This window comes from Cariama cristata, unplaced genomic scaffold, assembly GCF_000690535.1.
Source record: "Cariama cristata isolate BGI_N322 unplaced genomic scaffold, ASM69053v1 scaffold39251, whole genome shotgun sequence".
NCBI classification, from domain to species: domain Eukaryota; kingdom Metazoa; phylum Chordata; class Aves; order Cariamiformes; family Cariamidae; genus Cariama; species Cariama cristata.
The window spans coordinates 25,608-41,631 of NW_009601687.1; the positions used below are offsets into that span (position 1 = coordinate 25,608).

The 16,024-nt window shown below is 37.4% G+C and overlaps 1 protein-coding gene across 5 annotated transcripts in view; it reads right to left on the minus strand.

Annotated features, from left to right (window-relative positions):
* LOC104169594 (core histone macro-H2A.1) overlaps positions 1 to 14,487 on the minus strand; it is a 38,970-nt gene extending 24,483 nt beyond the window's left edge. For 3 of the 5 annotated variants that reach the window (XM_009710548.1, XM_009710549.1, XM_009710546.1), the window contains exons 1-2: positions 14,293 to 14,464; positions 669 to 775 (exon numbers count right to left, since the gene is read on the minus strand). In XM_009710548.1, coding sequence (XP_009708850.1) covers positions 669 to 775; positions 14,293 to 14,464 — 279 coding nt within the window. Of the gene's footprint in view, positions 1 to 668; positions 776 to 14,292 lie in introns of all 5 variants that reach the window. The other 2 variants (XM_009710547.1, XM_009710545.1) reach the window with 1 other exon arrangement.
* Between the last annotated feature and the right edge of the window lie 1,537 nt (positions 14,488 to 16,024).

Consider the following 16,024-nt stretch of genomic DNA (forward strand, 5'->3'; position numbering starts at 1 on the left):
TCAAATTTCAGACAAAGCCAGAAGGAGGTTGGTTTGGGGATATTACTTTTTGTCCTGCCCCATCATGTTACATAGGTTTGGAAAAACTATCTTTTCAGATATTTTTACAGCACCTCACACAAACGTACATTAATCCTAGCCAGTGCCTCTGGCTGACACCACAACACTGTAATAATAATGCCCAAGTTTTTTGCGGCTGAGTTAAAGGCATCTTGAAATCTGCAAAGGACACAGACTTGCAAGAGTTCCAGAGCTCTTAATTCTGTGGTCACAATGACAGATGTCAATAGGAAGAGGATAGGTCCCACTGAGTCCTAAGCTGCGTAAGGGGGAAAACAAACAAAAAAAAGGCAGCTACAAGATTTTCTCCATGCCTCTGCAGAGTTTATGAAAAATGTCCCACCCTAACAGAAGTGGCTATAATAGTACCAGCAAATGTCATCTTACATCTCCATTGCATTTTTACACATTTTAAGAGTCCTGAAATACATAATTAAGCTGAGTGCTGCAGCTAGTTACCCAGGCAGTGTGCTAGTGAGTGAATGAGCTGTTTCCTGGTGGGCTACTCAATAAGCAGAGGTCTTGAGTTACAATTCAGCTATATGGAAAGACAATTTAAAAAGCCCAAAAGGAAATCCTGGCCCTCACACAGTGGAGGTTTTTCTTACCTGATTTAATTCTTCATCATTTGCTACAGCCAACAGGATGTGTCTAGGAGTGACTCGACCCTTCTTGTTGTCCCTTGCTGCATTTCCAGCCAATTCAAGAATTTCCGCTGGGGAAAAAGTAAGCCCCTTTTAATTCCATTATGATCATTAAGAAAAAAAAATCAATGTGTTATGCAAAAAGATATCTGAATTATAGCACATTATTCCTAACTGCTGTAGAATACCCTCAATACACATCTAAAATTGTAATTTTCTTTTTATATGTCTAATGACTGAAGGGCAAATGCACACTTGAAGTCCTGTTGTCTAAATGATATTTACTTTTTCGTCCTTTTAAAGCAGTTCCCCTAGATTCTTGACTTTGCTGTGTTCTTCTCAAGGCTACTGTGTGTTCACATCATAGGATCCCTCTCCTATCAGGTGACAGAGTACTAGATATACAAATGCTATAGTTTTTTTTCTCAAACTTGTCATAAATGTGAGTTCTGGCTTGCATTGCTTCTACTTTTTTATTACTGGAAAAGCTGCTATTGTCAGTTTCTCATTTTTTACATTATAGAAGCATGTAAGCACACATCCAAGACAGGACACTAAAAATACAAACACTGCTGCTACACTGACTTAATGATTATTTTTTTTCTCTGAGAAGTTGTTTCAGTCCAGAAAAAGTAATTGATGAATCATGTTTGTTTGTTCCTAGTGAATTATCTCCTTCAAAGAAATTTCCAGTCCTGACAAAATATGTTTAACAGCTGTGCTTATGAGGGCTTTTATTGGAATTAGGAAAGATTAACTCACTCCCCTGCAAGGATCTATGAAGTGAAAGGCTAGAGTGTTACCTGCTAACTTATCTGTCTTCAACTCAACAAGCCCTAGGCAAAGAATGCAATTAATTACAAGAAAGTCTGAGGAACAATTAAAAAAAAAATAAATCACATAACATGTTTATCTGACTTTGCAATTATGTGCTATTGCTGCCTCCATCATACTTAACCTTTCATCTCCTTCTGTACAGACTGTACTTCACTATTGCTTTTGGTGTATTTCCTTTTATAAACCTGGTAACGTTTGGAGAAAAATAGAAAAAAGAAAATGAAAGTGTCTTTTTTTATATCTCTTATACACTATTATATCAAAATTTAACATTAGAATAGGGTATGAGATTGATTTCACATTCAACAACTGACTATACCATGAAAGCTCTCCCAAAAGCTTGCTTTAGAGGCAAATAGAACTGAATTAAGACATTAATCTGGAAATGAAAAAGACTAAAATCAAAGCCCACATGACCACATATCTTTACCATAACACATAGTAAATGTTAAGTAATACTATATAGCACAGACTATGGCTTTTCATTAGTCTGAATTTAACATGATTCTCCAATTATTTTTCATCATTAAGTCCCATAATAAGCTAGTTATGACACCTACTGGAAAACTTCAGCTGCTTCTGGATGTTCTACAGTTAAACTTCATCAAGGATTTTCGTAGGCTTTCACTATTTTTGTGTTCTTCAAAGTGCACAATTAACTTTATTACAGGGTGAGATAGAATATTAAGTCTAAGCCCCCCAAAGTAACTCAGCATTTCATGCTGACAATTGCTTTAATTTATTTTTAAAGCGGGATTAGCAGGGTAAGGTCAACCTGACTATGCTTTTCACACCTCCAAAGAACTGAACTAAGCTGGCATAATCCTTTTCACACACTTCTCAAAAGCCACAGCTCAGACATGTGAGGTTGAGCCTGCATTCAGCACTGCATACGGCGGCCTGTTGTGACAGAAGACCTGTATCACCTTCCAAGAGACAAGCTGCGCTCTCGGTTACACCCTGCGCATCCCCACCAACCTCAGTAAGATTCTGTGTCAATAATAACGCCGGCATCTCCACCTCTCTAGATCAGGAATTGTTTTGTTTGTACCTCTGACCTTATTATCGGCTGAAAAGCATGGGAAGGATTTGCTGCAAACAGCAGACTACTTTTTGGTTTGCCTCTGCTTCCCCCACCTCCGCTTCTTTACTGCATCAGGCACTGCTAAACAGTCGGGCCGTGTTATTCTCTGCAACTGATCAGCATAACTATGCAGACAGGTCATTTTGTAACTAAAGAGTCTAAGAAAGTGTTATGCCTGTAAAGCACAGAGGAATGTTTTATTTGTTCCTCATAAAACTAAAATGTCTGCCTTGTACAGTGGAGAACTGTTCTTGTAAGTGCTAAGCCCTCTTCCTTGGACAGGAAACTCATTTTGAAATTACAGTTTTCTAATGGTCCTTTAGGGAAGTTGAGGTACCCCACTTCCTTTTCAGGAACAGAACGCTTTGCACTGGCGTTGAGGACCACAAAAGAGGAGCTTGGGGAGAGGAAGGGAGGAGGAGGGCATGGAGAGTGGAATTTTTCTTCTGGCCTTCTCCTCGGTTCTCCAATAATAATCATGCTTTGCGTGTGCACGCAGAGAGACCCACAGCACAGAGAACAGCAAAACTCAGCTACGCACGCAAGTCTGGTCAAGGGGGGACTCTCCTCTATTTAAAAACAGAAGATTAGGAGGTATTCAAGCTGAAGCCAATATAGGCAACAGTTTTTTGATTTACCACTGACAGAGACAAACCTAATCCAAACCCAACAGATCAGAGCACTTAACAAATGCCAGAAATGAAGACTTTCTGGATCTGGATGGGATCCGGACTACTTGCTTGGATTTTGCTTGCAGCCAGCTTTACTTTCACATCTGTTTCATGCTACTTTAATTCTAAAGATTTAAATGGTGTTTCATCCATGTTTTAAACCAATTTTAAATTAGATGAAAATCTATCTCTCTCTGTGAGGGAGCTGACTCAAATTTCCGGAATAATCACTCTGGATTTAGGTGTGGAGCTGGAAAGAGTAGTAGGTGGGAAAAGGTATTTAAAATTGAGATTGGATCTGAATTCTTAGGTCAGACCTATCTTTGGAAGTGCCATTTTACCAGGTTCAAAGGTTTGAGTCATTCAAGAGTTCTGTTTCATTAAAGGTAATCTTCTAACAGTGGGAAAAAAATAGACATTAAAAAAAAAAAATCAACTCCTGCAACTGAACATGGTCAAGAGAGAAAGCTTTGCTTGTAAGTGTTGAGGCAAAAGAAAGAGTTAAGAGCTTCCATGACATCAGGATTCACCCAGCCTATATTTATCCAGCCAGAAAACCAAAACAAGAACGTTTTACAAAAACGAGGCCTCACAAAAAGGATGTAAGTTGTATAAAGTCTATTCCATTCCTTTCATATATTTACTCAAGGCATTTCCCCCCTAGAGAATAATTACACCACCACCACTCAGGCAAAAGGCAACTATGAGACACACTTTACAGAAGTACTGAACACCAAAATCTCTATTTTTATTTTAAATGAGGAAAATATACAAGTTATTCAATATTATAAGCTTTTGAAGGTATAATTCTTCAATTCTTCAAATCTTAGGTTAATATGAAGAGATACTCTTTATACTTGCACAAATTACTTTTCCTGTGCTTTAGAATAATTTCAAACAAAAAAAGCAAAGCAACATGTATTACTTTAACTGCAGATATAAAACAATCCAGTGAAAAAGCTGTGAGAAGTATATAATTAGGAAAGAAAAAAATTAAGTAGGAATGCCACATCAGTATGTGATATATTCATGTATGGACCGATGTTATGTAGCAAGAAAAGGAATGGATGCCTTAGAAATCTGACTACAACATGAACACATCAATTTGATTTAAAAGACATAGTTATGATTAATATTTTTCTTCTTTTCAGTCATCATTAAAGAACAAGGTTAAAGTGGGAGGAGAAAGTCCTAAAAGTCAAGAAATTTTCTCTTAAAATTTAACTTAAAGGTAGTTCTCATTTTTATCAACTGAAAAAATCTTCTGTAATATTTGAAACTAGGCAAATGGATATGGGTAGTGAAAACCGGTCTAAGCCTGTTCTTAGCACTTGAACCAAAACTGCTTTTCTTCTGCTGAGGTTTTTAAAAGTTCAGTTAAATATTTTTAAAGGAGAAAAGAAAACAGGTTGTATATCTTTGTACTTAAGCCTCAGATAAGACCGCAGGAAATACTGTTCTCCAGGCATTTCTTACTCAAACACAACCAAAAAGTGTTAGAAATCTCCACAAAAACCTCATCCTGAAGCAAGTTTTCAGGGTGAGTTCCTCATCCTTTACTTGCAGAGACTCTGACCTCTGGTCAACTCTTGGACATCCTACTAAGTTCCCAATTTCATTATTTGCATTTCCCGGTTTCACAGTGGTAGTGCTCTGCCTTGAATACCGTTGCTTTAGTATTTCACAACACTTGCAAATTTTGGAACAAGAGCTCAACACAAGGTTAAAATGAAACAAATTGCTATTAGACCAAAACAAAGCAGGCACAGTAGCAACTGCAGACCTGGATGGAAACAAAAGCAAATTCGTCTCCCACTCCTGGAGAATGCTCTAGTTCATTTATCCTAATTTTCAAACAAAATATTACTGGTCATTACTGAATAAGACTCCTTTAAAGACTAAATGACAAGGCCTTTAGCTTATCATGCATTCCAGGCTATAATACTTTCTAAATGTAAATACTCAATTCAATCTGGTTTGAGTTCATCTCCAAACTGTTTTTTTCTTTTTTTGGTTTACATCTCAAGCTAAAATACTGCTGTTGCATTGAATCTCTTTGTCCACCTTCTCTTCAGGGAGATGAAATCATAGCTTTGAAAATCAAACTCTTAACAACTAACAGGTGATGTGCTGACACAAGGCCAATTTCTGAACACGCAAGTTCCAACAGGAACAAGTCAGGGGGTTCTAAAACATTTTGAAGCCTCTCCTCAAAAGAAAATTGAAAACAATATCCAGAAATCAAAGAAAAATGAATGTTGATACAATTCCACTGAGAAAATACGTATTTGCTACAAAGCCAACTACATGACAAGGAGTCTGTTTATTGTACTTTAAATTAATCATCCTTCCATCAGCATTTTATTGACTTCAGAATCATTTTACTTGATTCCAGAAGGTTTTAACCCAATCAACCCCCATCAACCAAGACTGTTAAGAGTTTCCTGCATTCTTCTCTCTGTGTATTCCACCCAATCCCCCTGGAATCTGCAGTTGCAAGAGCAAAGGTAGAATCATTTAACAACACTTTCCCTCTTATGCATTCCAATAAAACAGTTCTCAGCCTTGGTTCAAAGTCATGGAAATTTGATGCAGTGAAAATCAATTCAAGAAATTTTACTACTTTGAACAAGCCTTGATGAAACCTCAACTCTCAACAGGGCAATCACTCTCTTAGGATGCGATAAAAAAACCAAATTCATCAGTCTTTAGTGTCTGAGCTGTATCAAAACTAGGCCTCTTAAAGGAGAAACTGTTAACTTTGCCAAGTTATGGTAAGTTTTGCATTTCTGTGAGGCAGATGACAGACTGCTATTTACATAAAACTCAAGTTGAGGCCACAAAAGCCACTTCCACTTAGAGCCTTCTGATCTGACTTACACTTCTTTTCAGCTCTTTTCTACACTTTAATGCCATCCATCATTTTTTTAGTAAGAGATCCAATGTTATTTAATTTCCTAATTTTTTTAATTTCTTCATTTACTATTGATCTGTAAAAGCTATGAGAGTTCATTTTTCAGAGAAACCTGAAAGTGAATTTCATCTCAAATGTTATTTACTACAACAGTCACACCCCAAGTACTAATTTAAAGAGAGAGCACTTATTTCTTCTCCACTGACTTAAAGAATCCTGACCTAACTCAATTTCACCTTTTTTCTTTTTCAGTGGAGTTTCCTCTACCTAGCAGTTTATACTTTGCTGTTACTCCTAACAGTTTACATATGTTTTAGAAATGCATTCAAACATTATTAATATAACTGCTGCCAGACTTTACTTGATCAAGTGCAGCATGTATGCTTGGCTCTGGCTGTTACACAGTACAGGAGACTACTCATGTCTTAAGACTTGGTCCTAGCTTAGTCTTCAAGCTTTGCAGGCACTCGTTAGGAATTTGCATTTCCAAACATTAAAGAAGTCAAGTGGCAGATGCCAGCCATCTACTGGAACTCAGTGAACATTAATAACATTATTAACAAAAAAGAAAGATGAGAGGACTTCACACTATAATTTTGGATTTTACCGAAGTGACTCCAAACCCTGGCCTTGCAAGAGGAAATGGATATGCGTATCAAGGGTGTGCATACTCATGCCCCTACAAAGAGGAGCAAGACATACAAGTCAGCATCAAAGGCTTTACTAACAATGACCAAAGCCAATGCAACCCATATATGCTGTGCTCTCGTTTTTATAGTGTACTCATTTCAAGGTGATTTGGCAGATGGTGATAATGGCTTTATTAGATACTGCCTCTGACAGTGAGAGAAGTGGGATTCAATGGCTATTACTGAAAATATTATGACTCATTAAATTGCTGCTGTCTCAAAGTCTTTCCCCCACACCAAGTCTCTTTGTATCAAGATAGCAATGGAAACCATAATAAATACAGATATCTGTAGACAAATACAACTGTTATTACTTAGAAGAAAAATATTTACAAATATTTTTCCCCATTACTTTATGGAAGCAGTATAGGAGTGACTATGTAGCATGTTCGACACCTTTTTTTTTTTGAAAAATCTATGTCTGGAGAAGAAAGCACATAAAAAAAAAACCCTATTACTTTGGGTGTTCTGTGGTAGGTGAACGTATGGAGTAGCTATAACTTCATCAGAGCAAAAAATACATCTAGCCCAACATCCTGACCCCAGCCAGTGCCCACGAGCAGATGCTAAGGAAGATTAAAGGAAGAGACAAACTTAAAATGCTATTTTTCCAGAACATTCCCTCCTCTGATTTCAGCCACATGCAGCTGAGTAGTTTCCCCAACTTAGAAATGCCATCTTTGTGTTTAGTCCTCCAATGGATTTTATTTCTATGGATGTGTTTAATTGTTTTCTGAAACCATTCAGAATAGTTCAGTATCCATCTCTGGTATCCATAACACCTTGCGATAACAAGGCTCACTATATCACAGCCATTTTTTGCAATTTGGAGGAAAAATACCTCCCCTTTGTTTAAAAAATATTGTATTTCACTGTATACTCCCTGAATTTGTTTTTCCCCAATGAAGTTTATATTGAGAATGGAGTATTTCATCTGACTGCACCTCAGAATCCACATGGAATTTCACCCCTAAAAGAAATTCAGGGATAAAGGTACTGTGGAAAAAAAGACTGAAGACCAAACACATAGCATAATCTGAACTTAGGCATTCTTAAATAATCCTTATGGAAAAAGAAAAGGGGAAAAAAATCATGCTTGCAATACTTGATGTAAGAACTTCTAAAACTTGAGAAAATCTGAGGAAAGAAACTGCTTGCTAAATACTGCATGCTACCCCAGAAAGGTAGGATGTCTTCCTGCTTTCTAGCTATTTGCGCTACAACTGTCAGTCCCAAGAATAAAGGGCCAAAGAAGAAAAGCTTTAAGCTTTATAGTCTTTTGTTCTTCTCAACAAGAGATACAAGTTAATACAAAAGATAAGCACACAAAAAAAAGGCGTATAAAAATGAGTCATATTTTTGTTTTACACTTCACTTAAATGCCATTCTTCAAAACAAAGGGTGACACCAATATTACATTGAATAGCAATTTATAGAAGTCATTACTTTGTTGCAACTTAGCCAAGTAAATAGATGTAATGACCGTTACTAGGCTAAAAAGTATCTAATTCTAGATCTAAGGATATTAAAATATAACTAAAATCTAACATTTTCAAGGGAGAAAATAATTCGGTGACCATGATGTAAGAAACAAACCAACTCAGCCCAGCATTTTCTATGTTATCGCAATATGACACACATCACAATGCAAATTCTGATCCATATTTACCCCTATGAAATAAATGTCTATATTGACATATCAGTATGCACTGTTAGGGCTTTTATTATAAGAAAATGCTTTGGCTTTTATTGTTTTTCACCAAACCTGATCTGTGTAGCTCGGAGAATACATTAAGACCCTAATCAGGTAAGTAATTTTGTATCAACCTAGCTTTTCTAACTTGGAGATCCACTGAAGTTTATGGGACTACAAGATAAAATAGGCACATAGGTAAGTGTTTACAGGGTTGGAGCCAAGGAAGGACTTGCCGGTGAAAGAAAACTCTTTATTTATATACATTTGAAGCAGACCGATTCATGCATTTCTAAGAAAGTAGGTTGGTCATTCAATTGGTAACAATGCAAAATTTTTTATCTAAGAGGCACTTCTTACAAGTACATCAATTTTAAACTGCAACAATCTTACTTCTCTTAAGAGCATGACACAAGTCTTACGTAAAAGAGGAATGTTACAAAGGAGCTTTGCTATGCTGACATATTTGAAAGGTCTCCACTTGTGAGGCTATTGCTATAAACAACCCTGCTGTATTTTAGGTCCAATATTAATCCATATTAAAACCACACTGGATCTGAAGAGGTAGTTTCATGCTTGCTCAAGTAAGGCACAGGTCCTACAAGCCCCCAGTTTATTTTAAACCTCTTTTGGGACGCAGTTTGTGGCACACCACCATAATAGGGATTAGTGTTTCTAAAGCTGCCTGTTTAAATAGAAGAAATGTATCTTGGTAGTGAACACACGTTTCAACGGTATCAAAAAGATACTGTCGATTAATTATCATCTTAAATTTCATTACTCCCTAAGGATCGTTATTTATGGTTAGTCTCAGAATGCCTGGAACTTGAATCTGCTTTTAACCTAATGCTTTTTTACTCTGGACCTCTGAGCTCTGCTCTGCTTCCAAGCAGAAGTTCAGCAGTACATCTGCTTTGTCAAACAGGGCAAGTCATTGTTTTCCTCTGTGACCCTGTAAAAATTTTCAGCAGCAAGCAGAACACAAGAGGTGAACAGCAGTTCAAGTTGATCAGCTTGCACATCGGAAAGTGAGCATCTGAAGTGAGCAGTTAAACTTACTGCATTCAGGAAGGACTTTCGTTTTGCAGCCAATCAGCAGCTGGCTTAAGAAAGTTTTCCACATCGAAAATTAATCAAGATGAAAATGCAACCAACTGAGCTCCAGCATATGAACCTCCATTAAGGGATTCTGGTGACATCAGAAAGCCTGAAAACAAAAACTCAGGTAAGCACCAGAATGCCACAGATGCAATTCTAACCGTGGGATTCAAAAGGTGCTTATTTTACATTTTAACAAAATACATGATCAACAGTACACAATGGGCAATAAAAATCCAGTTGAGGAAAAAAAAAAAATCTAATGGAGAAAACAGACATTTAACATTTCTCCACCTTACTTCAGTATGTACAGAACAAATATAAATCAAAGTCTCATTTATTCTGTATTCCTGTTCTCCTGCTGTTTTATAAACTTCCCCTTCTCCTCATTTGCTATGACATTTTGGCAATTGAAAATTATTTACAGTGTAGAGAAGACGATGGGGGGCAGGGGGAGCAGAAATCACTTGCAGGCCTGGTTCTTGCTACCTTTAAATATGCTCAAGAGATTTCTATTTTTAAAGGGCAAAGGAGTATCTTTTTTAGTTAGTAGGAAAGTTTGGACTATATTGCAACTTGTGAAAGCTATACATCTGAAGGGAACACATCTGATTACACGTATGGCTGGTCCAGTTCTGACAAATACAAACCGTACAACTTCATCTGAGTGGCTGCAATGCCCCAAACGAAGTCTGTGGCCATCCTCTTGACAGGCCTAGGTTTTAGGCTTTTTGACATAAACTGATACTGATGCACTGCTTTGTGAAGGAGTGGATTGCAGTTTTCTGAAGTACACATTAGGGAAGACAAATAAGCAATGAACCATAGTAAAACAAGTGCCACAATAAGGAAAGAAGACAAAAGGAATTACTAACACTGAATTTCTTGCCAGCTTAAAGTGGTTGATAATACTTAAAATTAGTTCTGCAGCTTAAGAAGAAATTAATCAAATATTCTGACTATTCCCTGCAAGATAGGCAGCACTGCATGAACTGCTACTGCAAAGAAGGAAAAGTAGTAAGAACGACACATTATAGCTCTTCAGCATCCACATTATTCCTCCAGAGTAAAGAAAGGAAGTATATCCACTTGCTTCAATACCAGTAAAACTCAAAGGTACTTTCTGTACATTCACCCACGAACACACATTTGTACCTATTTACAGTGGACATTACACATTATTTCCTCAGATAAAAAGCAGGAAAGAATAAGCAGGCGGTATCGTTAAGAAACCAAACTGCATACCCTGGGCATGTACATCTGTACATCTAATAATATAGTAGTTTTATTACTGTTAAAGTTACTATAACAGACAACACATGGAAGATGTACTCCAGTCAGCCCCCGTAGAAGAAGTTGTAAGAGCCAAGAGACTGAAAAGCAGCACAGCAAAGACGCACAGTTTTTAGTTCACAGCAACTGAAGCAGCCAGACTAATTCCTGTGTGCTAAACCAGTGCACGTTCCTGCTAGCAGAGCGGTGCCATCTACAAACATGCTAATACAGAAGTAAAGAACAACATAAACGTAGTTTGAAAAAGCACTTTGTTGGGCACAGACTGAAGAAGGGCTTAAATTACCAATGGGGCCACCCACTACAAGAAATGACAGAATGTGCATTTCTACTTTCTGATGAGTAGCCATACATACATGGTAACAGTAAGTTACCTGCAAAGTACAAAGTGGATAAAGTCATAACTACAGATGGATCCAGAACAGAACTCCAAGTCTGAACAGCTGGAAGCATTATGGAAATTCAAATCTCAAATTGAACCAAACCAAAATCCCAGATCTGAGCATGTTATGGGCTAATTTCAGATTTACATCAGAGTTAAACTTTAGCAAAGGCCAGCAAAATTTAGCACCTCATCTTCTAAAGTAATAAAGTCAATGCCATATTCTGCACACACATGAACTAATTTTCAAACCTTAGTAGGTTCCTTTCTGTTAGGTCACGTCTCTGTCATTTCCCCTCCTAGTCTTTTCTGAAGTTGTTCTTTCGTACAACTGCTTTTGATATTTTACATTTCTCCCCTCCTTCCTGGATGTACAGGATTGCTTTTTTGATTTAGCCAATTTATTAGCATGCCAGTTCACATGGTCTCCTTCCTATTATGTCATGTTCCTGTTTTTATTTTGATATGGTTGAAATGCTTTGATTTAGTCTCAGATCATGTGCTGGCATGAGCATCTTTAAAAATTCTCCCAGAAAGAAGTCAGGATTTCTCTGGTTTTGTAAAGTATTAACTGCCAAGAGGTAAAAAGAACAAGAGCAAAAATCTCCAAGCATCCCATTTCAAGGGACTGTTTCTGAATTATACAGAAAAAGATGACTGACCTGAAGTTCAGAAAACATACTAAGCAATAAAGGCTAAAAAATTACACTATATAGAGTGTGAAAAACTTACAGAAAGAGAAGGGGAAAACAAGCCCCACCAGACTGAAACAGTCATAAAACATAAAACTATTACTAACTCAGTAAGGAAAGAAAAAAGTATCTGTGCTTTTGAGATGCACCTATGTATAAGAATGAAAGAAAACCCTGAGATATAGGATACTAGGACTATCTAACTAGCCTTCAGAGGAGGAAAAAACCAAACCAAAACAAAAAAACAGCTTAAAAACATTTAAAGGGAGAAAAAAAGAAGGTACTTTTCCCCTTAGCTCTCCTTTCCCCCTCCCTTTTTTCTTTTTCATAAAGAAGTGATGTGTGCAACTATTTTTTGGCCTTTTTTTTGGTTGTTAATCTCCTCAGACAGTTTCCCAGGATGCACAGCAGTTAAAGAAACACCTTTATTTCCTCAGCCTATTCTTAGCTGCCTAAACCATCACTGCCTCAGTAACCACTTTAAATCAAACAGTTAACCAATAACATGTGCTGCTCATTAGCAGTGCCTTAAGCTCACCTGTATTGTTCTGTTTCTTTAAAAGGGCAGCATTCAAAGCACCTTTCACCCTAAGAAGCATTTTATTTGAGTTGTTATTGCTGTAAGCAGGAACTGAGCTGAAGGAAACGTGTTGTTTTTTTTTTTAAGGCCATCTATGAAGTTTAAAAGCATTCTTTTAAAGAAAAGGCCCAAATAAATAAAACTACGAACATGAAGAAGTGAAGAAAAAAACAGAAAGGATATTTGAAGGCTGAGAAAACTCAGTAAAGTAGTATGAATACATTACAGAAAGCAAGCACTTTATTATTATTCTCTAACATCATCAATCTTCATCTTTAGGAGAAGAAGAAACTTTACAGAAAAAAAATCAGCCTATTTCTGTTCGTCAATGTCAATATCTGTTATAAGGTGTGTCTAAAATTGTCTTAAAAGTCAGGTCACTGTGGTTTTAAATACTACCAGCAAAGTTAAGCACAAAGTAGCAAAGCGTGTGGTTTAAATCAAAGAAAGAATGAACTGTATCTCTTCCTCAGAGGCTCAGCACACCACTATAGCTTAAAAACTACTGTTCCTTGAAACACTTGAACCTGCTGCAACCAGAACAGTGACACAAGCAGATGCACTGTAAAAAGAAACACTGCTATGAGAAATGAGACCCAATTCAAGCTTTTCCTTAGTCATGCTAATACAATCTGTCTCCAAACACTAATCCATCCAGCACTTGTGCTTTTTGCTAGATCCCTAGCCTACAGGTATATGCTTGTAAGTCAATCTGGCCACGCAAACTTGACTGAACTGGTGGTTTATTCTTACAGGTTTTAAAAATGTATTTTAAGCAAATCAATATTGCAAAAAGCCCTTATGTTGATGCTATTACAGTTGAGGTTAATTTTCCTTTAGAAGATTACTTTTGTAATGTTGTTTGTAGGGTAAATCTGCAACGTTTTAAGTCTCGTCTGAGAGGAGAACTGCTACATAAAAATCCTCACTTGTATATCTAGTTGTGTATGTCTTTGGGCAAACCATTTTATTCCTTTGAAGCTTCTTTCTAAATGGAGGAAAAAATAATACTTTCATCCTCCAAGAAGGTACTGTGAGGATGAAATAATTATTTAAGGTGTTCTCATCCTGATGTGATGAGAGGAACAGAGAAAGGACTACAAATGTAAGCAAACAAGCTATGTTGATTTGGGGCAGATGAACAGAGTGTGCATTTATACACAGACTCAACCAAACAAATTGCAAACAGCATATGTAGTCTCAAAAATGTTTAAACAATGCTGTAAGCAATCTCAGCCCTGTGTAAACACTGAGAAGCTCTCTATTTAAAGGGAATGTATATGCTTAACAGACAATTATAACCCAAACAAAGCCATCAGACACAAAATCGGAGCAGGAAGGACTGCAGCACCATAGGTCTAGTCCATACGCATTGATGTTAGTAGGAATCCTTCTGACTGCCTACGTGGAAGACGAGTGTTTACAGCAGGTCAAAGCACATCCAGTGCTGGAATGCCCAAAAGCCATCAAAGCTCTGAGGTAGGGTGGGGGTACCTTGATTTTGGCTTACATGTGTGATCAGTATAGCACTTACTTCAGCTATAACTTTTTTAGTCATCTATAAATGAGAGACGTTGTTAATTTTTTTTCTGTGCAAATTCAGTTTGTATTATTACTTTCACTGCTGCTATTTCACATCGTTCAGCAAAACCTACCAGTCAGATACTCCAGTACAGCAGCCATGTACACTGGAGCACCAACGCCAATTCTGTACTTCGGGTGGCCTTTCTTAATGTAACGTAGCATTCTTCCAACAGGGAATATGACCCCAGCCTTTGCGGAGCGGGAAGTCTTGGTTGACTTCTTCTTTCCACCCCTGCTGGACATTTTGACTGTATTGGGTCTGGAACAGCACTCTATACATTAAGAAGGAAAAAAAAGATAGAAGAGATACAAGGTTATCAATAAGGACTGACACTATAATACCATATACTGAATTTCAAAAGAAATCAGAATTTTGGGGGAGGCAATGCATTAGAGTGCTTAAAACATACACACAAGTTGCCTTTTTAGAGCATATACAACAACCTAAAATAATTTTCCACAGAATGTTTACTTGCCATTGTAATCTTGGCACAATTTCATACAGTAAATATATAAACCAGAGAAATTATTTCCTATAAATCTGCCTTGGAATGACTTTTCTGAAATTCCTAACAGATCAAACCCGGTACCATTAATGGAGCAAAGGGTGAGAGCAAAGAGCAAACTACCTAATGTAAAACACAGCTTCTATATTAAAGTAGAGGATGCTTTCTGCAAAGAGACTGACACAACTCTCTGCTCTCTGGGAAAAACTCTTGACTGGGCATTGGAATAGCTCTGGTAGGGCTGTTACGCCCATGAATATGTTCCTAACTAGGAAAAACTGTATCCACTAAAACTTTCACATTCACCTTCCTTAAAAAAACAGATTTTCAAGCATGTGTGAATTGACAGAACAAAGACCTATGCATGGCAAAACAAATCTCCTGTACACTAAATGTTCTATTTTTAGAAAGATCTGAAATGAACCTCTTGAGATTTGAACCTACCAGAGACCAGCTAACTCCACAGCAAAGACCGTACTGCTTCAACACGCCCTCTAGGAATCTGATGAGCTTCAATCTGCCACCTTTCCTTAACGTAACAGTGGTCTAAACACCCAGCAGATATCTGGCAACTGTATCTCAGTTTATCTCTGTGAAGAAACCTACTGCTGATACAGCTGTCAAACATATTTTTTTCTCTCTTTGATTTCTGCTCAGGCTGTAAATAGAAGCTGACAAATCCAAAGAGATGGAGAGTTTACAGGCTCTCAAGGTATCTTTGAAGGTTTAGGTAATGCACTGGGTTTTGAAATTAACTCAGAGGAAAGGAGACAGACCCCATCTCCCCCCACCTCCCTCCTCCATGTCTGAACTCTAGGGAAACCAGTGGCATGCATCCATGATAAAACATACCTCTGTGCATCCCAGTTCTTTCCTTGCCGCTCAAACTCTACCTATACAAATGCAAATTTGCTGGTGGTTTTATATACTCCACAAAAAAAAAACCTCTTTAAGCCTGCTTTCCCATCACACCATTTCTCTGCTTCCCTTTTTGCTTTTCTCTCATTTATTCCAAATTCTGTCCTTGTCCTTGTGAACCTAACTTTATTTGCCACATGTCTGGATCCACAACAATTGAGTGAGCTCAGAATTAAGCAAAACAGGTTCACCAACCCCACTGCTAAGTTTTGCAACTTCTGTTCTGTGCTGACATGTCCTGCAGTCTTTTAAATCTCAATGAGTCACTGAGAGTCAGCCTACATAACTATCAAATTAAGACCACTCAGGTCACTAAAGAGACATGAGTATCACACATTTCTTTTCCTTTCCACTTCCACACTCCATTCATCAAAGAGTC